The sequence below is a fragment of the Fundulus heteroclitus genome, chromosome 1 (assembly GCF_011125445.2).
Source record: "Fundulus heteroclitus isolate FHET01 chromosome 1, MU-UCD_Fhet_4.1, whole genome shotgun sequence".
NCBI classification, from domain to species: domain Eukaryota; kingdom Metazoa; phylum Chordata; class Actinopteri; order Cyprinodontiformes; family Fundulidae; genus Fundulus; species Fundulus heteroclitus.
This window is the reverse complement of record NC_046361.1, coordinates 8,086,753-8,114,731: the sequence shown is the minus strand read 5'-3', so window position 1 is coordinate 8,114,731 and position 27,979 is coordinate 8,086,753. Positions and strand designations below refer to the sequence as shown.

At 41.3% G+C, this 27,979-nt stretch overlaps 1 protein-coding gene across 1 annotated transcript; it reads left to right on the top strand.

The window, feature by feature from the left end:
* The first annotated feature begins 1,348 nt into the window (after positions 1–1,348).
* On the top strand, positions 1,349–26,322 carry tti1 (TELO2 interacting protein 1). The gene is given in 15 exon segments (XM_012861989.3): positions 1,349–1,479; positions 2,049–2,791; positions 4,090–4,427; positions 4,499–4,754; positions 8,232–8,409; positions 9,086–9,375; positions 11,623–12,033; positions 12,117–12,276; positions 12,433–12,481; positions 12,483–12,598; positions 12,745–12,905; positions 14,825–14,962; positions 15,349–15,553; positions 23,282–23,369; positions 25,800–26,322. Coding segments are annotated over 14 exon segments (3,318 nt in total). The 5' UTR covers positions 1,349–1,479; positions 2,049–2,065; the 3' UTR covers positions 26,002–26,322.
* Positions 26,323–27,979: the final 1,657 nt, after the last annotated feature.

Below are 27,979 nucleotides of genomic sequence, written 5' to 3'. Positions count from 1 at the left end.
TGGGTGTGTGTGGGAGGGAGAGGGTGCTATAGGGATAGAGCTTCTGCTTCTCATCTACAACAGTCAGTGGAGGTGGTTTTGACATTTAATCAAAATGCCTACTGGGTGTCTCCCTTTAAAGGAATATTAGGCAAAAATAACCTCACTCTTGGATAATGTCTCCCACCCCACAGATAAAGCTGTTTCAGAGCTGGACAGCTCCTTCAGTGACTGCTGCATCCTAAGTGCACAGAGGAGTGTCCTTCCTCCCGTCAGTTGTTAAACTTTAGAACCATCACCGCTCCCAACATACTCAGCAGGTGTTTCTTGTAAATAGTTGGTGGGTGTTTTTTCATGCAAAAATATGAATGCGCATTTTGCACATTTCTTTAAATTACATTATTCAGTTGTACATGTATTTAGATTCTCGATTATGTTAGTTTTACAAACTAATAACTGAACAGTGTTTATTTGTTATGTTGCACGGTTACTGCCTTACTGCACAGTGTCCTATTCTAATTTTTTCATTGTACATTTTTACCTTTTTGTGTTTCCACATTTATGTTTCACTTTGCTGCTGGGACATGAATTTCCCCAATGAGAGACAATAAAGGTAATTTCTTCTTGAATCTGAATAAAAGGAATCATGTTACAGGACATTGTTATGATGAATACAAGGTAAAGCAGCAGTCAAAAAGCAGTTTAATATCAACAGAAATTATATACTATATAAAATATAAACTTTATAAATTTTATTCCATTTTATTTTTAATAAATCAAACTTTGTAATAATGAACAAAACAGCAGTAAGTTGAATAACATTTTAACACAAGACAGCCAGAGTAGGCTATGTCATACATAAAAAAGAAGAAAAAAATTAGCTTGCTAATTTGCTAGATAGAAAAACAAAGAACTTGCACATAAATCAAAATTTGTACCTAAGAACCACATGCTAAAATAATAATTTATGAAAAAAACATCGTTTGCAGGCTTTAGTTGAGAGAAAAATCGTTGTTTTTGCCTTTTGATTAGTTGAAAATCAACTTGTATTCATGTCAATGGGGAAAAAAACTACACAATCTGCCCTTTTCTTTAAAGATTTATGTGATTTTTATGTGATATTTGGCTTGGATGGTTAATAAATTATTAATGTAGTCCTCTCTCTGGATTAATTTTTCCAGAGAATTTGAAAGTTACTTCTACTTCTAAAACAAACGAGAGATGGACTCTGGGGAAAGATCGCATACAGTACAGTTTCAACAATGTCAGAGTTAAATTCTATCCTGTTGTAGTTCGTAACTATCGAGAAGCTTTATGTTGAAAAGCACCGGAAATAGTTAACCTCCGTCAAAAACTGTGCGTCAGCGACGCAGAATGATGACGTTTACTACACGGCGTTCAGCGGTAACTTCATCAGGGCGAAATGTTGCTTTTTTGTTCCCTGGTTAAATCGTCTCATTGAATGTTCATTGACATCTCTTTGGTGTTGCTGACATGAAGGTAGGCTGTTGTTTACCGCTGTCCTTCCTTAGCAGCATTTAGCTTAGATTAAACAACGCTGAGGTGCGACATCACGCTTTACTCTCGCTGTTATAACGTAGGCTTGTACTTTTAATATGGTGTGTTCATCTAAATAATACGGGATAAGAACCTAACCAAAAAAGTTTTATATATATATATATATATATATATATATATATATATATATATATATATATATATATATAAGATAAGAAAAGCATTATTGATCTCACATTGGAGAAATTATCTATCTATCTATCTATCTATCTATCTATCTATCTATCTATCTATCTATCTATCTATATCTATATCTATATATATATATATATATATATATATATATATATAGCTTAAACCCAGTTGAGAGGTAGTGAGGTTGGCTGTCAGTTATTGAATTATTTCTGCTCAACCGTAAAGATTCACAACTGAACAACATATTTCTTAGAGATTGAACGAAGATGCTAAAATATATAGTCAGCCTAAAGAAGACATTGAAGTGAATGAGACAGTTCCGAAGATGTTCTCACTGCTCCCTACCCTCTTTGCAGAAGTGGCCCTCGCTGTGATGCCTCCAGTCATGTCTCAGATCGACGATCCAAAGATCGCCTTCGCTTATCTGCGCCCGGCCTGTGTCCTCCTCACCAAGGAGCCCACGCTGGCCAACGTGGAGACGCTGAGCGAACAGCTGAGAGACGTTCAGGCGGCCTCTCTGCAGCAGCTCCAGGAGTACGTGCTCTTCCCCCTCCGCTTCGTCCTGAAAGTCCCCGGGCAGAGGAGGGAAAAGCTGGTGCAGGCTGTGGCCGAGGCGTTGAGCGACGTCCTGGAGAGGACGTGCGTCCGGAGCTGGGACACCCTCCGTGACCTCTTCTCGGAGCTCTGCATCTGCCTCTGCTCGCCCACAGACCCGGGTAAACCTGCGGACGCGTCGGAGGAGCTGAAATCCGCCGTGCTGAGGTGCCTGGATGCTCTGCTTCACGCCGCTTACGGTGACATAGTCTTCAGACTCTATGAAGCCGCCATGCTGCCTGGACTGGGCGCTGCCATATCGCTCCTGTTGGCTTTAGGCGAGAAGGACAAATCCAGAGACGTACAGGCGGCGGCCTTGAAGTGCCTGCAGTCGTTGATTCTGCATTGTGACTGCACCCAGGAGCACGTGGTGCCGTCGCCGGAGGAGCGGTGTGCTGTAGGTGGCACCGTGGCTTCGTTCTTACCTGGCATCACTGTGGCTGCAGCCAGGATCATCACGGGAGATCTGAGGCAAGGCCACGCAGTTACTGTCAGGGCCATCAAGGTAAAACATCGCCTTCACCTAAATTACTTTGATGTTCCTATAAAATCAAAGCGATGCACTGCAGATCTCAACACTTTTGTTTTTAGTTGTTACATCAGTCAATTCAGACATATATCAATTAAAATGCTTTTGTTTCTTTACTTGAAATCGAACTAGGTCAACATGTTTCGTGAAGAAGAATATTGAGTTTTATTAAAGAGCAGAAGCAATAATAGGTGTAGAGTGCCTTGCAATAGTATTTATACCCCTTATTCATGTTGTGTTACATCACAACACTAATTTCAATGTGTTTTGTTTGGATTTTATGGCGTGGGACAACGCAAAGTGGCATATAGTTGTAAGGTGGAAGAAGAAAAAAAAGACAGTTAAACTTTAAAACCATTAATGGCTGAAAAAGTTTGCCGTGACGTTTATATTCAGCACACTTAACTACGTTACCCCTAAAACAAAATCCAGTACAACCCTTCGTCTTCACACGCAACCCAATTACCAAATCTTCCTGTCTGTAATCTAATTTAATCACAGAGATCTCCAAAGTCTTAGTCAGAACATCATCGAACTAATGGCATCACGAGGGCCGAGAAACACAGCAGTGATCAGAGCAGAACGAACATGGCTGCTGTGGACTTTGGAATATCCCAGTTTTGAACTTTTACGTAATTATTTTGCAGGTCTGGATAAGCATGGATGAAGAACCAGGAGTATAAAAAGATGCACTTCTGTTATTCCCTGTTACCAGAGTACAGGTGTTGCATCCATCCACCTGATTGTCCACATTTATAGTTGGGTCGCTGTAGAAATTTATAAATAATCTGTTTATTCTTTAAAACCTAGCTAGGCAAAAAAGCAAATTTGAGTCTGGAAAAGTGTATGGGGGAGGAGAGTGATATAACAAAAATATAAAGAAACCCCCCATAAAACTTCCAAAGCAGTGAACTTCTGACAGAGGACCAGTGCATCATGTGAAAAGGCTACTACACACCCTGAAAGCGTAATAAAGTGATACTCACTCAGGGGAGCTGAATGCAAATGTAGATATTTGTAAAAATGATTGATAATGATGCCTTCTTCTCCTTCTTCTTCATGTGCAACTCTGTGTCGGTCTAGCTCATGAAATCACAAAATACATCAAAGTTTCCAGTTGGAATCTGACTAAATGTGGTAAAGTTCAAGGGCCGAGAATGGTTTTACACCATAGGGAAATAAAATTCCTCTTTATTATTATTATTATTATTATTATTATTATTATTATTATTATTATTATCATTATTATCATTATTATTATTATTATTGTTCAGGTGTGGTCCAGGTCTGTGGGGCTGGTCATGGACGATGCCCAGCTGCAGAGCGGTCAGTCCTGTAAAACTCCCTCCCCAGACCTGGGTAGGATCAGGCAGCTCCTGGTCCAGCGGACGGCAGACTGGGTGAAGGCTACGGCGGGGAAGCTGTGCGCGCTGCTGAAGAGGATCATCTCCTGCACCTCGGCCCACCAGCACTGGAGGGTGAGGCTGGAGATGGTGGAGCTGGCCGACTATCTGCTGGCAACGTGTAGTCGGTCGCTGAAGGAGTGCGTGGGGCCGTTACTGGAAGCTCTGGTGGGGGCGATCAACGACGACGAGCCCAGAGTCAGAGCGAGGTTTGTTGTTTTTCTGTGTGGAGAAAAGAAATCATTTGACTTTTAACTGAAGCTCATGTCTTCTTCTTCAGGTGTGAGGTTGCTCTTAGAGACGTATCACAGAGGAATCAGAGTGGCACAAGCAGTAAGAACCTGACTGACGTCTTGTCTGAGAATCTCCACTCCTTAGCCACCTCGCTGCCCCGGCTGATGAGGACCTCTGATGACCAGAAGAAGCTGTTCGTCCTCAATGTGTTCCTCGGCTACCTGAAAGTCCTGGGACCCCTCGTCTCTGTGGTGCTAAACTCCGCTGCACACCTGGACAGGATCTCTAAAGCATTGATGCAGGTAACACGTGCTCCTACGTTTGCTACGCTGCAGAGTTTAACTCATAAACCCTCATTGAAGACATAACATATGAGGAGAGGAGAAGAAGAAGCTGTTTGTATTACAAAAAAATGCCGGAGGATTTCGTGGGACTAATGGAGGTTCAGAGAAAGATTTGTATTTACCACTTGGAAGTGTGTCTTCTCTGTCTCCACACATCCTGAAATCACTGCCCCTTGCTCCTCTTGTCCCTTCTCATTACAGCTGCAGGAGCTCAAACGTTCCTGATAACAACATCAGCGCATGATACTGTAACCAACGCACGCGTAAACACATGGATCATTAGATTTGAAGCTGTATTTGCATGTATTTATACTGGTGTTGCGCCGCGGTAGGTATCCCCGACATAATCTGTTTCCCCTGTGTCGGGGACGTTCGCGCATCCAGAAGGAAGAGCGGATGGATGTGTTCCAACCGAAATAGTAGGAAATGGCCCTCATTTAACTTTTCAACCAAAGTAAAGCAACACAAGTTCCAAGTCTAGGTGATTTGTATAGAGATGCAGTCAACAAAGAAGAAACAAATGCTGTCGGGGATAACTAGCTTGGCATGGCACCTGTGAGCCTGCATTTTGGTATTCATACCTGTATAACACCAGCGCATTCTCGTTTATTGTCCGCTCTTCGTTTTTTCCCGGGTCAAGCTGCTCCTCTACATCTGCTTTTCTTTTATTGCAAAAAATATTCTGGATGGCTCCGGGCAAAAGCGCCTGTGGCTTCGGCTTGTAGCCAGTCGACCACAGTAATGACGGCTTGTACCTGAAGGCGTCGCTGCGCAGTCAGTCGGGTTTGGATTGTAATTCACACGTCGGAGCTTGCATATCCAAGTCTTTTGAAGTTTTTGGTCTTTGGGGAAATTAAAAAAATTACACCCCATCGTTCTCCCCCGCCCGGTTTGTACAGTTGATAGTGACGCATTCAACCATGATGAAATTGCATTCGACCACTTGCGGCTGTCAAACGCTCTGCTCTATTTATCCTCGGCGTGACACGCGTTACGTCACACATCCGAATGGTCGCGGAAACTGCCGAACGCACTGGAAGTATATTTTTTTGATATGCCGTAATTAAAATCCCCTTAGTGGGACTATTTTTTTTTTATTCTGCATCTTTCATTATAAGTATATGTTTGCTGGTTTTACTTTTATGTTAAGTTAGCTTCAAAACACTTTTTATTTCTGCTATAAGTTATGGATTGAAATGAAAATAAGTAAAAAGCCAAGGGGTGTGAATAATTTTGCAAGGCATTGTTTAGAGAGGCTGCATATTAATTGTTTTGCAAGTCTGAAGGACTCTTTCCACTCAAGCCTTGAGTCAAGTCCCAAGTCAAATAAGAATCTGTCATTCCTTGACCGCTGTCTAACACACGGCGAGAAGTCGCTGAAAACAAAACTCTTCTTGGATTAAAGTTCAAGAGATAATGAAAATAGCTAAAAACTGCATGTCTAAATGAAAGGAACTACCAAAATATAGAACTATGTGGCATAATTTTATGAAGTCTAAAATGTTAGTCTCTTGATCAGATTTGAACAATACTTTAAGGTTAATTAGCAGATATTTCGTTTAGCCTCTGCTGAACTCTTCATGTGCTTCTGTTTGTCTCTGACTTTCTTATTCAACATCAAATGCAGCGTCAGTCTAAAAGGCTTGTTTGCTGTGTGTAAAAATGTTAGGAAAATAGCAATCAGTAACTTTGGTCAAACTCTTCTTTCCTCTTTAGTTTGATTCATCAAATGTTATTTCACAGTTAACATTTATGGGTACATCGAATGAAGTTGATCATCACTTTATTAATAACAATAGTTTTTTGTTGAATGGATTGTCTTTATGATCATTTGGAGTCAAAATTGAGACAGTAATATCAGTTAGATTACTTTCATGGGCCTAAAGCTTTACATTAGGTGGGAATCAAAGGTGCATTTAACTGATTTTGCCACAAGGTGGTGCTCTCGTTCCCAACCTTAAATAAAGGGCATAATCCTTCATTTTATTGTGAGGGAATTTTTTTTTTTATGTTGGTATTGTTTAAACTGATGAGAACAATACAAACGTTAAAACCACGTATAAGTAACATTTAAAAAAAAAAAGCTTTATTATGAGAAACAATGAAAGTGTAGACATCTCTACCGGCAACTTCTGACAGAAACCCCAAAGGAAACCTGCTGTGTTCTGGTTTTCTGTAACGTCCAGGTATCCTTTTTAGCGGCTGTATTATTCATGATTGTTGATGGAAATAAAGCAGAGGATTGTTGAAAAGTAATTCAGTGTAGTTCTAAAAACATTACAAACCAGTGTGGAAAAGAGTGACATATTTCTTTACTTATTCCCCGTTTGTCTCACTTTTCTTTGTTTGACACCAGCAAACGATTTTGATATCATACAAAGATGAGCTTGGTAAACAGAAAAAGCAGTTTTCAAATGATGATTTAATTTACTAAAGGGAAACAAACAAAACAATCCAACTTGGTGCTGGGTGGAAATGTAATTGCCCCTCCTGTTAAATCACGAATTAGCTGTGATCAGTCACACATTTCTGGTTCAGTTTCACTCATTCACACCAAGGCCTAATTACTGTCAGACCTGTAGAGACTCAACATATCATTTAAGTAGAACCTGTCTGGTGCTGTCGAACACCAGCCGGTGTTGACAACTCATCCGCTAGGTGTCCTTCAGCACACCTGAATCACACCCTGGTAGGGTTCAGGTGTGGTGAAATGTTTTTGTGACATCTGCTTTCTGTTTTTACTCAGGTTATCCAGGTGTCAAAATTAGTTTGATGGTTTGAACGTTTTAAGATATTTAAGTTTGACCAAACTAAGCAAAACCAGAAGAAAACTGTAAAGGGGACAAACGGCTAGAAATACAGAGGCAACATATTCGACCTTTTCAAAATTCCTGTTTACCGTTCAAAGACAGAGTTGGCAATATTTAGCATTCAGCACATTGCTCTAATTTTGGGTTTCATCCTCTGAAGTCTTATGTTTCAGTCAGATAATTGAACGTCGTTTGGTGGAAAAATGGAACACAATTTTATCTTTGTTCAATGTCACAGTCTCAGACGTGTTTTTCTTAGTAAATTTAGTCTGTTTTATAGATTACATAAGGCAGTAATGTTATTACAGTCTTATTTCAACATATCCACCCACATTAGCATATCTTTTGTTTTCTGATGTGTCAGGACAACTTTACAAAACTACTCAAATAGAGAAAATACTGAGTCAGCATAAGCGAGAAGTTCACAACAAGGTTTATCTTTTATTGTAGTTGACATTTTCAAAATAAAAGGTAATACAGCCTGTGTGTGAGCTTGATAGTTGATTGAGAAAAAAAGCCCATCAGCCCTTAAAGCTATTACTTTGGTCATATGGACTCTGATTGACTTTCCAGTCTTAACCAGTAAAAGTTTATTGTTAAGCTGGGATCAACGATGTCTTTGCAGGTACTGGAGCTGGATGTGATGGACGTGCGTGTTGTGGAGGAAAGGAGTTACACTGATCCCGCAGAGAGCAGCTCAGGCTCCCTCGACTCCTACACCTGTCACACACACAGGAAGCAGTTTCTGTACTTCACGGATGAGAAGATCTTCTCCGTGCTCATGGAAATCTGCCGAACATTAGGTACTGTATCATGCTGCCTACGCTCGTCACGGGCATGGATGTCCTATTAGTTTTGGGCTTTCAATGACTTACTTGAATACAGCTTCAGTGCATTTAGGCAGCAGGGACAGTCCCTCAGCATGATGCTACCACCACCATGCCTAACAGTTGGTAAAGCATATAAAGTTTTCAAAGCTTCACCTTCCCTCCTCCAAATATACCTGTCATTTTGGGCAAACAGTTGAATATGTGTTTTGTTTGACTATGAAACATTTTAGATGTTTTTAACCATCTAAAAAAAATGCTCCTACCGAGTATTGCTAGTCGGTGCTGTGAAACTTGAGAGACTACCAGATCATCACTATTGAGAGGCTACTAGGCATTGGACCATATTAAATATATATATATTTGATTTGAGTTCAGCTTTATTTATGCAGCAAGCTGACTGCATGCTTAGGTTTGAGCCTGTGAGGTTGAGGTACAATCCACGGTCCATTCAGTTTCCTCACCACCGCAAAAGAGTTTTCAAATAAATCATTAAAAACTTCAATTGGCCACAACATTCAGACCTGTGATGTAAACTTCACACTGGATACGTAACACTGTTCACTGTCAACGTAAGATACCCTTTACAGCAAAGTATCACAGCTCCGACACCTTTTAGCTTTTCCTCATCGCCTCCTTTTTCATCTCCTAGGTTACTATGGTAACATCTACCTCCTCACGGACCACCTCTTGGACTTGTACCGGCAGTCGTCGGCGTACAGGAAGCAGGCGGCCATGGTCCTAAACGAGTTGGTCAGGGGTGCCGCCGGCGTCGCCGTGGCAGCGCAGGCCAAGTGTTTGGACGGCAGCGAGCGCCGCGCTGCCTCCCAGGAAGACCTCAAAGCGGCCGTGGTGTCCGTCATGGAGGAATACACCAGCCTGAACAACTGGCACCTGGTCACTGTGAGTGAGGAGACGGACGCCGACCGTCAGGACCAGCAGGTGAGGCTTTACAAATCTGAAAAGGTCTACAAAGAAAACACAGCATTGTACTAATCTAAAAATTATTTTGGTTGGTCAAATTTTTTAGTAGAAGTTTCAGAGCGTTTTCTCTGTCGCTTGCATCCATGCTTTCCCACGTCTTTCAAAAACAAAACAAAAAATATCAGAAAGTGCTGCAAAGTTATTCCAGACCAACAATTTGGTTTCACTAATTAGTTTTGTTACCTATTTTATGTTTCAGCCTGTTAAAAGAGGGAATTATTGTGCCACGTGTTTGCCTAAGAAAGAATTATTCACTGTGCACTTGGGGTGTAACAGTATGCGAGTATCGGAACTACGAATACAGTGTTGTTTTAAAGCCAACACGGCGTGGACTCCCAGTTATCGCTATTACCTGCTATTTTAGGAAAGTTAAGGTTTCTTATTCAGCTACAGGGACGATGAAGAAAGAAACGACCACAAACAACTTTCATGGCAAATGTGAGCACCGTTTGTACTGGAGGAAAATCAGCTAAGGTCCTAATCCTGCTGCCTGCAGTAGCATCCAAGCAGCCTGAAATGCTGCAAGTAACAACCGTAACACTTTCTCAGGTGGTGTTATTGTTATATCATTTATCCAGGCATTGGCTATAGCTGCTTATCCTTTCTTAGTAGAAAACAAACCAAATCTGCAGTCTGTTTTATACTTGGCCACTCTTTAAAGCTCTAGTATATTAGAAGATTTAAGAGGTTTGATACATTTATTTCTAAAAAATAAAAAATAAAATTTTCCTATTGATCAAAGCATGAATTTAAAACTGTGGTATGCAGTGAACCCAGATCTTAGTGTAATAAACGTTTTACTCTGGCTCTAAAATAGTGCTTTACAGATGGGGGGCAGATGGTTCTTGATATGGCACAATGGCCCTGTAGGTAATATTTACATTCACTGTGTTTCCAAGTGACACAATTAGTTTTTCCTAATCCAAGGCAGTTGCCAATATCACGTCCGTTCCTTTCTGTTAGTAATGAATGGTGCAACACACAGCAAGCTGAATCCCATTTCACCCCTGGCCCTCCGTACAAAGGAGGGAGAACCACTTGCAACCAGCTCACTGCTCTCAGAAAAGGGACGTTTTCCAATTTAAACTCTGTTTTAATGTAATTTATTTTCTGCAAACGTTTAACCATCTAGTATAATAGTACAGCATCAGCCCATCCAACACGTTTTTCATTAAAACAATCCCATATTTACTGTTTTTCTTAAGAAGATGCTTTAGCAGGAAGCTCATTCATTTGTGCTCCGTTCTCCCTGATAGCTTCGACTGATCTCTGCTTGGCAGACGGAGCAGAGAATTAAAAGCTGCTTCAAGGTTCGAACTTACTGACGCTGAACTGTCGAGGCTGGGTTTTTCTCCAGAGAAAATCTGTCAAGGTCTCCATCAAAGAGGACACCAGAACACGGGCAGCTCTCTGTTGGCGCTAGATAAACAGAGTCTTTGCTGCAAGTCCAGGCAACCCACCAATTCAGGCAGGTTACTGGGGGATATGAAGCCGGTGCAGGGAGAGGCCATGTGTGTTGCTTTCATCCGCATAATGTGGATCTAACATAAAGATGTCTAGTAATCCGTTTCTGCAAAAAAATGGCCACAACTTCGATTGATCAGTTTTTAATACGTTAAACCTTGGAATTTAGTGATTTTAATATTTACATAGTCCCGTTTAATTCAAATTAAATTAATTGGTTGTTTAAAGCGATGTTTTTCTCTTCTATGTGTTTCCCTTACCCTCTCCCCTCTTCTAATGTTATTATAAATGAAAGTCATGCTTGAGTTTGGTTGTCATTCTGCCTTTAGCACTTGATCATAGTGCAACATCTAGATCAGCAACGTTTGGCACCAGCCTGAAAAAAATGTGTTTTTCTTAAATTTATGAGTGAAATTTTTCCATATTAGAGTTCATGCTTGTTTTATTACTAATAAATCTTTATCTGTACAAGTAGTCTCATTGATAAGAGTTTACATTTACAAAAAAAAACCTGTTAGGAAACATTTAAAGACTCCTACTGAACACCAATATAGACTTAGTGTTTAAAATAATAAGGAATAAAAAATGATTAGTTTATGTTGTTAATACTAGATCTCACACATGGAAAACAGCTAAATGAACTGTTTATATTTATAAATTGCTGTTTTATTTTCCTTTGTAAAACTATTAGTTTTGCTCAACATAATTTTTTTCTTCTTTTCTTTGTTTTGCTTTCTGTAGCTGCTGAGTCCGCTCAGACTCCAGTCCATATGCCGCAGTGAGATCATCAGTAATTCTGCCAGCTCTCTGCAAGTGATCCCCTCTTCACCCACCTCCCCGCCAAGCTCGTCGTCTACCATCCACCAGCTGAACAGCAACATCTGGCAGCTGTGCATCCAGCTCGAGGGCGTCGCCTGCTTCGCCCAGGCGCTGCGGCGCCACTTCCGCCCCCTGCTGATGACGTCGCTCTACCCGGTTCTGGAGAAAGCCGGCGAAGAGACGCTCCTGGTCAGCCAGGCGGCGCTGGGCGCCATGATGGACATCAGCGAGGCCTGTGGCTACTCCTCGCCCAAGGAGCTGATCAGCGACAACTCAGACTACCTGCTGAACGACGTGTCGGTGAACCTGCAGAGGCTCAGTCAGCATCCTCAGGTGCAGATGCAGAGGAAGGTAATGGTTGAGCACATCTGTTCAGAGCTTTCTGATCATGCGCCGGTCTTCTTCCCTCTGACCAGGCTCCGCGGGTGTTGATGGTGATGCTGGCTCACTCTGACCGCAGCCTGCTGCCTCTGGTCCGGGACATAGTGCAGGATGTGCTGATGGCTCTGGATCTCAGCTACGACCACTCCGCTCCTCTTTTCTGCTCTGTGCTGCACGCACTCATGAAGGCACTGGGTAAGGAGACTAACCAGATAGATTTATTGAAAATGTTGAAAAATTGAAAATGAGTGAGTGAGTAGCTCACACTGTTCTGTGTCATGCGACTCATTTCTGAGGAGTAAGTTTTAAATCTGTTATTGAATTGATCTTGTTTTTTTTCCCCCCTTTCAGCCAGGTGGTTTCCCCCGGCGTGCTGCAGGACCAGTAAGTCTCCCAGGTTTTAAGACGTCTGCTGAACAGGAAGATTTCGACGTCTGCCAGTTCCTGCTGGATTACCGCAAGCAGAAGGAGTTGGCAGAGGGCATTGGGATTGAAGTGGACGAGACTGAGGATCTTGGTAATAAAAGTAGATTCTGCCTCAGGAAAATTCAGCTGTGGGCTTTATGCTTTCCAGAGTAGGTTAGGAGTTCCACCTAAATGGTTTAGGGGAATGAATTTGGGTTCAAGCAGGCAACTATTTACAGTGTGTGTTAATCTTCCCAGACGTGCCTCCTCCTCCTCCTCCTCCAGAGTGTGAGGATGCTGATGATGTTTGTGGTCCTGACATGAAGGCAGAACTTCCCTCCCACCTGAGCATTACTAAAGATGTCATGGAGCGTTGCATTCACCTGCTGTCCGACCCAAGTCTCAGGCTCAGACTCAAGGTGATCTGTCAGCAGAGGACGTGGAGTTTTGTTATTTTTCATTTTTATCATTATATTTAGGTTTTAACATAATAGTCATAACATCACCATTAATTCAAAGACATCTATGCAAATATAAACACATGAAACACATGAATGACTCGATGCCTGGCCTCTGCAGAGGTCAATGAAATGCTGAAGAAGGAACTGAGCCTGTGTTGGAGACGGGATGCATCTAATGGTTGCATGAATGTAGATCTCCAGGACTGGGCCACCCTTGGTTTAATTTAAACCCTTACACTTCCCACTGACTCCTTAGGCACTCCTAAAAGGAGGAATTTCTCCATCCATTGACCATTTCTGCCACTTTATCGATCAATTGAAGCTTAATGTTTGTAGAGCTTTTCATGGGAACCTGGGAACAAACAAATCGACAACACCTAAAGTGCCATGCAGACATATTTATAACCCCTGAACTTTGTCCCATTTTCAGCCTTGTTGCAACAATCATCTTCATTATATTATACTGGGGTGTTATGGCACAGCCCAGAGTAGTGCATGGTTGTGATGTGGAAGGAAGATGATTCATGCTTCACTCTGATACCCCTAAAATAAAATCCAGTGCAACAGATTGCCTTCAGAAGTCCCACCTAATTAGAAAAGAGAGTATGCTTGTGTAAAATCTAATCGAAGTATAAATGCAGCTGTTATGTGAAGTCCTCTTAGGACTAATAGCGCCATGAAGTTGTGGTGAAGTTTAAAGCACGGTTATGAAACAATATCCCAAGGTTTAGTCATCTCATGAATCACTGTTCAATGCATTGTCTGAAAATAGAAAGAGCTGCAAACCTACCAAGACCCGGTCCTTGACCGAAACAGACAGAAGCTGCAGTACAAATCTGACTGACTGCCTGAGCTGTTTTACAGAAATATCAGTCTGTAGATGGGCTGCACTGATAGAAATGTAACATAAAATATATACACAGTCCTATTCAATAAATTACAATGTGCATTTCTAACAGGCTTGTTTGTCAGACTAAAAGTACCTTTTGAAAAAAAAAAAAACAACAACCTTTAAGCCGGTATTAAACATAATTTTCATTAGACCCAATTTCTGCATAACAATAGTTGCTTTTTTATTGGTCTGCTGTAATGTAATATAATATATATTAAATGCTCTTAGCTGGATGTGGAAAAAAATCTTAATTAACAGAAATAGAAGCTTTGAAACACCAACAGTCTGTGTTAATGCATTTAATGTGTTAGTGAATTGAGTTACTGAAATAAATTCACTTTTCGGTAATATACTAATTTATTGAATAGAACTTTAGATGTCATTGCAGCCAAAGAGGATTTTTCTAAGTATTTACTCAAGGGGCTGAATACAAATGCATGGCACATGTTTTGTTTTTGTTTTTTGTTGTTTTTTAGATTTCTAATCGTAAATAATTAAGAAACCCATGTTTTCTTTTCCTGCTCCTTAACATTTTGTTCTAATTTATGTTATTATTATTATGATTTTATCATATACAATTATAATGAAACTCATAAATTTTTGTGGTAGCAACATAACAAAATGTGATAAAGTTTAAGTGGTGAATACTTTTGCAAGGCCCTGTGTGTGAAGAGTTTTGAACAGTTTTTCTGGATAAAAAGAAGATGGGTCCCGTATCCCAGGTACAGATCACCGTCAACACTAAATGCTGTCATAAGTAATCTAGCCAGACATGGAGGTGTTAATCCAGGTGATCAGTATTATAGCTGAGAGTCCTGCCAGCCTTTTGCCCCATAGTGCAAAATAAAGGTCAGGTTAGCCACAATTATTTAGAAAAAAACAACAATTGTGGGTCACCTAAATGTAGCATTCACCTGACACCAGGATAACCGCCACCTTTGCGTGTTCATAAGATTTCTAATTGCTGGCTTTACTCTGTCTAAAGGTGCTGGATGTGCTGGAGCAGTGTGTGTACGTGCTGAGTGAGAGAGAAGATGAGCTGCTGCCCATGGCTCATCGCTGCTGGCCGGCCCTGCTTCAGAGACTCACCGACGACCCATTAGCTGTCCTCAGAGCCTTCAGGGTTGGTTTACCCAACTTATCTTTACTCTGACGTAGGGCTATGATGGTCATTTTAAAGATGTGCACAACGTGTTATCAAAAACATGCAAGAAGAGAACTCTGGACTTTTACAACAAGCATTGTGGACAAATAATCAAGTTTGGATCATGTTTAATAAAAAAAAAAGAAAACTACGACTTTAAACCTTTGAAGAATCTGCCCTCTTTGTCGCTTATAACTTTAATTTTAAAAGATTTTAAAATATGTATACAAGTGAAATAGAAAACCCCTAATATAGAAGGCATGTCTCGAATGTTAGGACCTGTTTAGTGTAGCCTTTCCCAGCTATTTTACACGTAGTATTGCACTTAATCACAAGCCTTTGAATTCCTTCATATCCAACATTAGGTGCTGTGTACGCTGGGCGAAACCTGCGGCGACTTCCTGAGGTCGAGGGTGTCTAAGGAGGTCCTCCCCAAGCTGGGCTCCTCCCTGGCACGGCAGGCTCCCATCAGCGCCAAGGCCGGCCCGGTCTACACCCACACCCTGGCATACAAACTGCAGCTGGCTGTGCTGCAGGGACTGGGCTCACTGTGTCAGAGACTGGATCTGGGTAAGAGAACAAAAACCAGCGGGAGAGGTTTCACAGGACACAACAGAACCAGCACTCATATATCAGGAACTGGTGTGTGATAGACGGCTTCTTTAGACCTGGATTATTTTATTTAATTTTTTAATGACCTCTTCAGTGAGGAATAAATAAATGGTTTGATTGCATAGAAGCTAAAATATTCAAAAATAGAACTAGATAGTAATGAAGGTTCAATGAGATGTTCCCTTTTTTTTTTTATTCTAAGTAAATCAGTATAATAGTTACATGTTCTACGAGGCAATTTTCCCCTATTAGTTTAGGTTAAGCATAATAACAAATCTTCATTTGTAATTCTCGCTCCTACAGATATGTATATTTTGAGATTTAGCATATTAATGAGAATTTAGAACTGTGTAGTTGTATTGTTTTACCACCAGGTGGCAGTGTTGTATAACAGTGACAACTAGAGCCTAACTTGTTTCTCTATTTATACGCTATTCTTTAACATATGAACCCATTACTTAGTCTTACCTCTTTCAGAATAACCCAGGAGTGTGCAAGTATGTTAATATAATCAGGATTACCGGGGTTGGGAAGAAGGTGGGGCTTCCCATCACAATCAGTATCTCCTCCGATTTTTAGATAGGTATGTTGTTTTATTCAAAAAAATTTAATTATAAATTCAATTTGCTCTCATGCATAAACCATAATGGAAAATCATCAGTGAAAAAGCCTTGAGGGCTGTGGCAGCGCTTGGGTTCAGCATATTTTAAAGATGACTTTGAAGATTCAAAGCCCAGCCAGCTGAGCCAACAGGATGCCACCGAGTCCTCAGCTGCACACACAGTAAGCTCTGCAAAGCAACCCGCCCTCTCTCAAGCCCCATTACACAACAATAAAGCAAGCAACGCTGTTAAATCTGCAATCAGCAAACCAAGACCCTGCAGGAAGTAGGCCTATTTAACTGCTATGTGTGGTGATGTGTTTGTCCTCTTTACTAATTATAACCCCAACTTAGTGTATATACCAGTAAACTGAAAATATGCTATGAAAGTTTCCAGTTTTGTTAGTATGTTCTGTTAGTATTATGTTCATCTGTTTTATTAATCATACGCCGCTGTTAAAACACACTTTAATATATACAACTTTCCAGAAGTGGGATTATGTGCACCTTAATTGAAGCTGGCACTTTTTCTTGCTTCTGTTTTATTGTCCTTGTGTTAAAAACAGTTTTCAGAGGATTTTAGGAAATAAATACTTGCAAATCAGCTACAACAGAAAGTTCTGTTTAACAATGTTTAAATTCATTATTTATAACAAAAAGGTGTCCATTTTCATCCGTAGATATTAGCTTGATAGATAGGTTTAAATGTACAGTTACAACGGTATTCAAGTCTTGAATTTATCCACTTTTCGTTTTAGATTTTATTGGAGTGCACAATCAATTTCTATGATCAAACATAACTGCTTTGATTAGTAGCCGCAGGTTGTAGTTGCAGTTACAGTTGACTGAGATACATATATATACCTTAAACCATGATACGGTAACGTTATTGGCCAACCTGTTTTGGGTCGGCCTTGAACGGATGCGGCGGAAGGGGGACAAGATGGATTCCCGTGTGTTTGTGAACGCGAGAATTCAGCTTGCAGGCAAAGATATGGTCCAACACCAGCAGATGACATGGTGCCCCAGATCATCACTGACTGTGGAAACTTCTCACTGGACTTCTAGCAGCATGGATTCTGTGCTTCTCCATTCTTGCAAACTTTACCTGGTAAGAAGAGGAGCCACTACCAGGACAGCATTAATGTGAGGATTCCTCTGTACATAGTGACTCTTGATGCCCTGACCACAGCCTCAGTCCACTCCTTGTGGAGCTTCTTGAATGGATTTTGTTTGACAATCCTGTCAAGGCTGCAGTTATTCGTGTTGCAACTTTTCCAACCACACCTTTCCATTCCCTCAACTTCCTTTGAATATGTTTGGAACAGGGGTGGGTCTTCTGGGGTGGCATAGGATGGCAACTACCACCCTAAAAGAAAACCTTGCTACCACAGTTGAGAGGATTCAGGATAACGTTATTTGGTATGTATCAGACGTTATGATTGTGAACTTCTTATGTCCAAGAACATTGAATGCGGCACAACTCAAGGCAGTTCTGAGTGGAAGGAAGCGAGAGGAGAGCCAATGTTGCACTGCCCTGCTAAGATGGGAATTCCCTGCAGCGCTAACAGAATGTTGTTCAGTATAACAGTAAATTGATGAAGAAAACAAATAACAATATTACCGACAGAGTTGCTTTTAATTATATTCATAATATTAACACATTTCTTATCCTTATACGTTGTGTAAAACTACTGTGTTGTTCTATTTCATTCTTTATGGGCTTAGCACGTGGATATCCACTTCCACCAATAGCTCAAAATACATATGTAAAAAAAAAAAAATCCATAGGTTGACAATTTGCCTGCAATAGTCAAGGTACTTGAAAAGACTTCATCTGAGAACCATCAATGAATTAATCAATCTATAAAATATTTATAGAACACGTTGCCCAAGAAGACCAAAGTCCGGGTCCGTAAATTTACAAGCAAACAAACACAGAAACAACAAATGACCGATGATAAAAGCTAGAAACAATACGTTAAGGTTTTTCTTAATCTGCCTCTGATTTAGATGCAGCCCCCTGTCAACTACCAGCTTCTTTATCATTGGCCTTTAGTGTGTTGTACCAATTTGAGCCACAAGATGTCAGTATCACTTATAGCTCCTTTAAGATAAAAAGAAGCTAAGGAACTATGTACGCACACAAGAAACAAAAAGACGACAAATAATAACAATAGTTGAAAATCATCATCAGAATAATTCAGTAGTCCTGGTTCACTGCAGATCCAAGTTAGAGAACCAAAATTCAGCGTAAAGACTGAATGAGATCAAATTAGCTTAACTAATTTAGAAAAATTTTTGGTCAGTGTTTTACCCATTTAGAATGCAAATCTGAGTTAGGCAAAACATTATTTTGAAGAAATAACATTTTAAAGAATGGACACTTGATTTTATCGATGTAATTATTTCTCCTGGAAACAATTCACTCAAATTGGCAACTTAGGAAGCTAGAGAGCGCTGTAAGCGGACAATCGACTGGAAATGACGTGTCGAGGCACTGCCTGTGGCCATTGTTTACATTAGCTTGAGTTTATCTTAAGGTTACACGAAACCATTAAATCAACATTATTGCTCCCTATTAATGCATTAATACCGTTCATAGCACTATTGAAACAATGGCGGAGGGAAACGAAAATCAGCATTAGGTTTAAACGCCGTTGTTACGTTTACTAAGTGCCAATATGCTGCTAATGCTAGCAGGAGCGTTCGGCACTCCCTAAAAAGACTTTTAAGCTGTATTTTGTTGTAATGAGAGGACCGGAAAACACAAACATTAATGTCCCAGGAGGACGTCAGGGGACCTCTGCACTGCCTTCCTGTCGTGGCTGTTTGTTCTCTGGAGGGCCTACACAGTTTGAAGGGCAGTGATGCACTTAGCTCCGATTCTGCCTGCATATGTGCCGGTTCTCTGAACTCCAGTCGGATCCGCAAAGGAAGATGAGAGGCTCCCCTATGCCGCTCAAAGCAGCGGGCGAAAGAGAGCAATTGTTTGTGGCCAGGGGGTTTTATACACAGTGGCCCCCCTGCTGTGAGAACAGTCCCTTGGTGCCGGTCAAAGTCTCACATTTCATTGGCTTTAAACTCACAGTCTGATTTTAGCCCTCACGGCTGGAAGCGCAACAGGAGGATGTTAATGACTGTCTTCTGGACATCTGTCCAGTCAGCAGTCTACCCCATGGTTGTGTAGCCTAGTGACCTTAGTGACTCGGAGACCATTTAGAGGCTGAGGAAACCTTTGCAGGACTTTTTAATTTAATTAGCTGATTAGGGGCTGATACCATGAGTTTCTAATATTTGCCTCTTTCACAATGCTCGGATTTTCTGAGTCACTGAATTTTGGGGTTTCGAGGTTTTCACAGTTTTACAATAATTGTAAGTATGTTTCTTTGTTATAAAGGTCTTTTCAGGTTTATGTGCAGTGTTAGTTTTGCCCAGCAACAGACTTTCCCAACTGAGCTGTGGATCTCTGCAGCTCTTCCAGAGTTACTATGAGCCACTGGCTGGCTCGCTCATCAATGCTCTCCTGCTAGTCTAGGTGTGCGTCTCTACTGCTTTGCAGGATGAAAATCTTTTGATTTTCTTTATTTTTCAGATGATGAAAACCACATATGTATTTTCCTTCTACTAGTTATGCACCACTTTGTGTTATTGCCTATCAAATAACTTCCCAAAACTACATTGAAGTTAGTAGTTGAAGCTTTACAAAATATACAAGTGTTCAAAGGGAACAGCGACTTTTTTAAGGCCGTATAGATCTTAGACTCCTGAAGTCTCTGTTCAGAGAAAACGGAGACTTGAAGCTGAGTTGTGGCTTTTTGAACCTGCTTCCCTGCGCAGCGGGGAGGTGAAACAGGTGATGGTGACATTAAGAATGTCGCACCCTCCATCTGAAACTCATCACTGACAGATGAGGAGTTAGCAGCCTGTGACACCATGTGCCACAGAGGTGCCAGGGCTGTCTGGTCAGCCGGTATTAGATTTAACAGTGATAAGGACTGCCGTGGAAACGTAATTTGTTTTATTCAAATTGTAGATTTTTTTTTTTTTTTTTTTTTTTTAGAAATAAAGTTCTTTCTAATAAATCATTTAAAAGGTCATATTTAAATGCTTAAAGAGCAAATCCTCCTTTTTTTCCCCCTGTTTTGCCTCCTAACAATGTCTTGCCAGTATTTTCTGAACTGTACTGTACTGATTCCAAAAAACACTCTGATATTCAGCTTCCTTGAATCACTTATTTATCCCTGAATCCGTAATCTGGTAGATCAACAGGGAAACTATTGATCACCTTGCAGTATCTTTGTTCTGCAAGCAGACATGGTAGTTTGAGGCTTAGGGCAATTGTTGGTCCCAACATGTCAATGATAACGGGAGTCAGTCCATACGTCCGTTTCCATCAATCCAACCACCGGTCGTTCTATTCAGCCGTCATCAGTTTGTCCATTTAGCCGTCTGTCCATCCATCTGTCTGATCTGTCCTTCTCGCCTTCCCTATGCAGGTTCCCCATGTAAAGCCAGACTTTTGTGGAATTATTTGCCAAAAATATCTGCAAATTCAGAGTGAACTATCTTTTCTCAGCCTATCAGTATAATTGGGCTAAAACTGAGAACTGTGGGACTTTGTGTTATTATTGAACACTGGTTGCTGAAGGTGGACAGCTTCTTCTAAAAAGCCGACTGAAGTTGCAGTTTGATTTAACAAGTCTGACGTTTCTTACAAGATTTGATCCAGAAATACAATATAACTAACCTGACACAAGCCAGACATATGTTGCTCCGCCTAGCTCCACTCACATACATCTGGGACATCGCCCATAGAAAGTGATTTCTCCAACCAATTTTATGGTCTGGCCAATCAGGACGCAGGGCTGGCATTTCATAGATGTGACATAGTGGAGATGCGACCGTGACGTGAGACTGTTTTGATAGCAATGGCCGCTATTCGAGGAAGCAAGCGTTAACATTGATGCTGCTATTTCTTCCGTGTTGTCCAATCTACCTAATATTGTTTCATTAAAAGAACACCAGAGAACGCCTCTGAAGGCTTTTGTTGGTGGAAACCATGTTTTCGCCCTTCTCCCGACCGGATTTGGCAAGTTTTGTTTTCCGGGGCGTGTCCGCTGCAGACGGTTAGCAGTTAGAGCGAACCATGTTAGGAAGCCTTTAGTCCTTAACGCGGTCGGCCCGGGATCGACTCCGACCCGCGGCGCTTTGCCGCCTGTCTCCCCCCTCTTCCTGTCAGCTCACTGTCAATAAAATGCGTGCCACTAGAGCCGCAAACACATTAAAATAATTTTTTTTTTTTCCTGCGTCGCTATCATCAGCGTCACGGGTTAGCTTCGGTGTGAGTGGTTGAAATAGCACGTCGATAAAGATGACAGACAAGTGGCTTATCCAATCATATGCAAGGATTTTTGATAAGGCCCAGCCTTCAATAAAGGCAATTCCTATGACGATGTCCCAGATGTATGTGAGTGGAGCTAGGCGGAGCGAGACATGCATCTGGCTTGTGTCAGGTTACAATATAACTGCCTTGGGTATAAAATGTTGTGATGTTTGCGGTGACAGCTTGCGTCCACTTGAATACTCCATACACACAAAGCATCATTTATCAATAAACATTGTTGAAACTATTGCTAAAAGTATTGCTTGATACCAGTAGCCTTATACTTTATAGGTAATAGTTAACTATACAGTATAAGCACAACAATCAGGAAATCCAGCTGGGTCACATGTAAGTTCCCAGATCTGTGTTGCTATTCTTGAGCTAAATAAAAAGCAGCATCATGTTACAAAGCCTAACAGTGGAAAAGCAGCCTCTACCTCTTGCATAGCCATTTGGAGAGCATTGTAAACCTCATTTAACTGGAACCATGTAAACATCTGTCTTATCAGCCTTAAGAAAGAAAAGGCCATGCTTCTTGTGCTTGTCTTTCCTGCCTGGAGCGTAATTCCGCTCTCCTTTCTGTCAGAAGGGAAGAGATTTGGCGTTAGAGATGAAGAGAATGTGAAAGAGCGGAGGAGAAACCGTCAGCGGCTGCAGCCTCACTCGTGTGAATACCGATTTGGCTACTACTCACCTCTGGGACACTTGCAGCAAGCCAATTACGAGGCCTTAGTCACAGTGAGAGAAAGACAGAAACACTGATTGACTGAAGCCAACGATACATCCCAACCCCAGCTCTAGTTTCAGACGCTGCTGCCTCACAATGCAACAGCATCTAGCCGTTACATTTTTTTTTTTTTTTTGTGTGTGTTGCTCACCTCTGAGCTGCCCTGCAGACACCTTGATTCCATAAAAGACTACAGGCTATGAGTGCAGAAGCAGAAAGGGAAAGAAGAAAGGAGATAAAAGCGGTTGCAAAATAATCCCATTTAACTCTGAAATGTGCTCTGCTGCTTTTATTCTCGACTCACAGCGAGCAGGCCTGCGCCAGCCAAGTGTGGGCTGAATTGGTAAATAGAGTAAGCAGAGAGAAGGAGACAGACATGTTTTGAAATGAGGCTTGAAAGGCAGCCCAGTTTGCAGCTTAGGGAATTGCTAAATGTCTGCTGGGAAGGATGGGAAAAAAGAGAGAGAGAGATGGAGAGAAGTGAATGGGGGAGGGGGGGGGGTAGGAAATGAAAGAGCGGAGAGAGGTCAAGTGGAGGGAGAGAGCGAGCAGAGGCTGGCAATGCTATGACAAATCCAGCAAAACGGCAGATAAGGGAAGAGAAGCAGGTGTGTCCGGGTACATCAAAGTGCAACAGTAGAAGAAACAAAGATGGAGTAAAGGAAAGAGAAAAACAGTCTCTCTCTTTTTTTTTTTTTTTCCCTAAATGTGGTAGAGTGTATGTGTGAAAACCAGCCTGAGGGGAGATATCTCCTCAGCCTCCACATTACTTCCCTGAGCTCATTAGGAGTTAGCAAAGGTAAAGTCCAGGCCTGAACCACTTTTTCATCTGCCTTTTCATGCTTCTGCCATATTTCGACAATATGCTAACAACTGAGGTGGTTTAACCCGAGCTGTGGATTTCATGATAAAAATGTTCTGTATGTTTCCTTGAATCAATAGAAAGTGTGGTTTTGTGTTTGGTTTTCTTAGGCGAGGCAGACCTTGACGCTGTCTGTGAAGCCTGTCTGCCCTACCTGAGCTGCAGACAGCCCATCAGACTGCAAGAGGCTTGTCTAAGGTAAGACCTCCTTAAAGCCCTCTGCAGAGGAGGGAAATAATGGAAAAGGTCCATTCTGCAGGAACTTGTATACCTGCTGTATCACCTTATCTATACTGTCACTATTTTGAAGCGATTGTATAAACTGGTTTTTAGACATGCAGGAACAAACTGGGCTGGAATCGGCCGATGTTCAGCTTGATCGCCACTGTCCGCTCAAAAATATGACCCTTTTTTGTTTATTCTAGAATTACACCACTCAAGGCGGCAGCATTCTGATTTCTAGTTATTAAAAACTTGAATCCTTGCTTCTCTGGGTCAAACGTTGCTCTTTTGGGCGATCATTCCCTCTGGTATTTATTGCTGTGCATCTGGAAGGATTTTTGCTGATACTTTTTTAGTTTTGGCCGTTTGTTTTGATAACCACAGCAACATGGTGGTGTTTTTTTGTTTCTTTGCAGTGGGGGACAGCAGTTTAAAATCTCAAAAGCTCAAATAATATCTCAACTAAAAGCTTAACTACAGCCCCAAATCTCAGATGAGATGAAAAGGTAGAGAGTTGGGCCGATTTTAAAAACCCCTTAGATGCAGCACTTCTTCAATCATGCTGCTTTTTGTTCTTTGAGTTTGTGGCGATATCTGGTGATTTAAACATTTCACTTGCTGCTAAACTAAACGGCAACCCGTAATGAAGGAAAGTGTGAGAAGATGGTCACAGGAAGCTGAAGAAGCCCTGCTGTGTTGTTTTGAGGCTACGCACTGGGGTGGACTCAGCCATGGTGTTGATGACATCTCCATGTTGCTGGCAGAGTGTGTGACGGACTATATTTATGTTTTCTTTTGTCACACCCCAAATGTTCTATCTTCTACCTCGTCCATGGACCCTTCAGCTTTTTCCTGTTTGTCTTCAACCAAATCGGAAGACGCTGGTGCTTCCTTTGCCTCCATCTCCTGCCCATCTCTCTCTAGAAATCAGGAGAAGAGGCAGTTAGAGAGACTGCAGTGGAATTAGGCTGCAGGACACAATGGTGTCAGTCCTAGAGTCCTGAAGGCCCTGTGCAGAGCAGCCGTGCCCTGACGTCCTACATGCTGATACATCCTGATGATCCTAGAAAGTCTCCCGTTGCCCTACCTAAGTAAGCGAACAAGCAACTAACAGGTTCCCTACAGTGTGCTAATCGTCCTGGAGTTGGAGATGCCGGTCATACACCTACTTCGACAAACCCACTGTTATCTGGACAAGGCACAGCACTGTGAGGATGATGTCCTATGATGTGCATTTAACACAGTCCAGCCTGTCTTGCTTTGTCAAAAACCACGGTTTGTGTCTAACCTGGTAGTCAGCAGCACTGGAGCGCCACAGGGGGCTGTACTCTCACCATTCCTTTTCACGACTTCCAGTATAAGACAGACTCCAGTACTCTGATGAATCTGCAGTAATTGGGTGTCAGAGATGGACAAGAGGGTAAGCACAGGGAGTTGGTGGACCACTTTGTGGCATGGTGACAAAAACAATTTACCTTGCTTGTGAATCGAACAAAGGAGATCTTTGTAGATTTTAGGTGAAACAGGAGTCTGTCAAACACTATTCGCATCATGTTAGAAGAACAGCAGGAGTATAGACACCTCGGTGTGTTCACCTGGGCAGCAGAGCGGACTGGTGATGCAACAGTGAAGCTGTCCGCAAGAAGGTACAGTTTATAATGGCTATGAGAGATCAGTGCAAAAAAAACTCCCGTTTTTACTCCTGAGGTTTCAACTTTCTGTCTCTCATGAAAACATGCTGGATGTGGAAATGTTAGCAGAAAATCGTACCACAATTTTACACTGCGCCCAGCTTTGCCCCACTCCGTAGTGAATACACACCTATTATAATCCAAGACAGCATATATATAGGCCCCAAAACTCTGATCATCTCCTACACTTTTAAAAAGGATATCCGTCATCAACTAGAATAAACCAACCTGGCTTAGCGTTTATCAGTCAAACTGTCATCATTACTTTGTTTAATTATATCGTTTTCAGGTAAAGGTCTCTGTGATGAAAATCTTTCGTTTAAAACAGACCTGGCTAAATGAGGCCTCCTTGACGTATGGAGTTTTTCCTCTTCTGTGTAGTTATTGCTCTTGTGAACCCCAACTTCTTAAAGCTATGTTCTCTGAAATGCAAGAAAAATCAAGATTTTTCATCTAAACTTTTATTTTATGAACACAAAGCAAAAGGAAATTTTTTTTTTGTGTGTGTTTACCGGACATTTTTACAGTTGTGGAAAACAAATGGAACAGATGTGAAGCACTTTGGGACCAAGCGATCCCGTCAGTTGCACCATTTAGTAATTCATGGAGAAAAACCTCCACTACAATCCTGTTAACATATAAGCTGTAGAAATATTAGAGCTGCTCTATAACATGATAATAAACAACAGTCAACATCTTTGTCCCTCCTTCACAGCGTTTTTCGACACCTAATCCAGGTGGATCCAGACGCCTTCTGGTTTACGTTAAACGAGATCCACTGCCCTTCCTCCTACACACCGCCCCACCCCGACCTCCAGCCTGTGCAGCTGAGCGGGATGGGCAGGCCAAGGGATGAGTATTCGGACAACGTGCTGAAGCTGCTGAGGGAGGAGTTTGGCTCAGACTCTGACAGATAACCAGTCAGTCAGTTGAATGAGCCGCTGATTGATGAGACGGACTCAGCTTATTAAAGAACTGACTGCAAAAGTTCTATTAACTGGGAAAAAATATTCTGTGTGCCTGTAGAATGTTAATTTTTGCGTAAATTTCCAAACCAGGAATAAAGCTGGTCGATCTTGCTCACGGGTCCTATGCTTCCCCTTTTTCATCTGTCTGTCAGGCAGGTGCAGATTGTAAATGTAAATCTCGTTTTCCATGTCATTTCTTTATTTTTCAAAGAAGTGACTGAATTGCCCTGCTTGGTTTAAATGAATAAATTTTATCACATAAAAATGTAACCTGTGGCTTATCTCTTGGTGTGTGTGTGTGTGTGTGTGTGTGTGTGTGTGTGTGTGTGTGTGTGTGTGTGTGTGTGTGTGTGTGTTGTTTGCAGCTGAGCAAAAAATTATTTTTTTGCTCATTTTACTAGTAAAGTGAGGACCTTCTTTTAGTCCTCACTGTTTTTCTGGAAAAGAGGTTGGTTTAGCACTACCGTGTCAATCAGGTTTAGGGTTAGGTATATACTGTATTTTAAACAAGATGTTTGTGTTTGAATCTAAATGTTTTCTTTTATAAAGTTTAGTTTTCTTATCATTAATTCAGTCTGTAATGTTTCAGTGGCCACTTCTCTCCCAAGAGGCTTAGCTTTCAGGTATTCATCCTGGCTCAATGTTTTATTACAAGTCCTAGATAAAGTTCTATATTTACGTCTTGAATGTATCAAATATGATTAAATAAACTACGGTTAAGGATGGCTCAATCTAAAAAAATATTAGCCTAAATGCAGATCCTAGTTGATGAAGAATAGGTTTTGGTGATGCTGAGGCCTAGTTTGAGTGCTTATCTGTCCAGGGGTTGCCACAGCAAGTCGTTCCAACTTGCACACAGACTTAGCAGAGTTGTTGCACCTGACGCCACCAGGACTGGAACCCAGGTCCCCATATCAGAGATGTTTACTTAACCCAGCTACGCCACAGAGGGATTGCCTTTCTGAGTCGTATTCTTAAAAATGAATACCAATTATGTGAAGTATAATAACATTACCATTCATCCATGTTTTTGGAGTATCTCAGTAATTTAGAAAGTCATCCAAGAGTTAATTTATATCAGTCATTACATTGTCATTTTATATCGATCCATTTAACTGTAATATACTACAAGTATTTATTTTTGTTAATTTTGATTATTAGTGGCTTACATATGATAAAAAAATTCTGTTTCTCAGAAAAGTACAATATTCCACAGACGAATGGGAAAAAAAGTCTTTATAATATGGAAATTTGAAGTTTTGTCCAACACAATCAAAAGGAAGGCTGCAGACTTGACAGTATCCCAGCAGATAAAAGGGGATTGCTGGAGAAGCTGGCTGTTCACAAAGTGCTGTATCCAAGTATATTAACGAAAGGTTGAGTGGAAGGAAAAAGTGTGGTCCACAAATGCATAAATGGTAGGGTCAACTGCAGCATTGGAGGATTGTAAAGCATAGACCGTTTAAGGATTTAGGAAAGGTTCAAATACAATTTTTAGCTGTACCTATGATGGCGGCGTTCTCGTCGTTTGTCGTTCTTCAGACTTGTTACAGATCCAACGGCCCGAAAAGCTCCAATTTTGATTAATCTACCCACAGAGCAGAACCTCCCCAAACATCTTTCATCTTATTTATGAAATTGTGAGCAAATTGGAGCTGACATTTGTTTGTGACTTTGGATTACTAGTAGAGTATATACACAGCATGGAGCCCTTCTGTGCATAACATCTCTTACTCTGAAAACTGAAACTCAGTGGCTGCTGCCACCAAGTCTTCATGCCATTCTTTTCCAGTGAGTCAAGGAGTTTTGACCACCTTCCTCCTCAAGAACATGGTAGCAGCTGTTGATAGCTTCTTCTTTCTGCCATGTCCAGGTGGTACAGGCACTGCTCCTCTGATTAAACCTACAAACTATGCTTTCAGCAGCA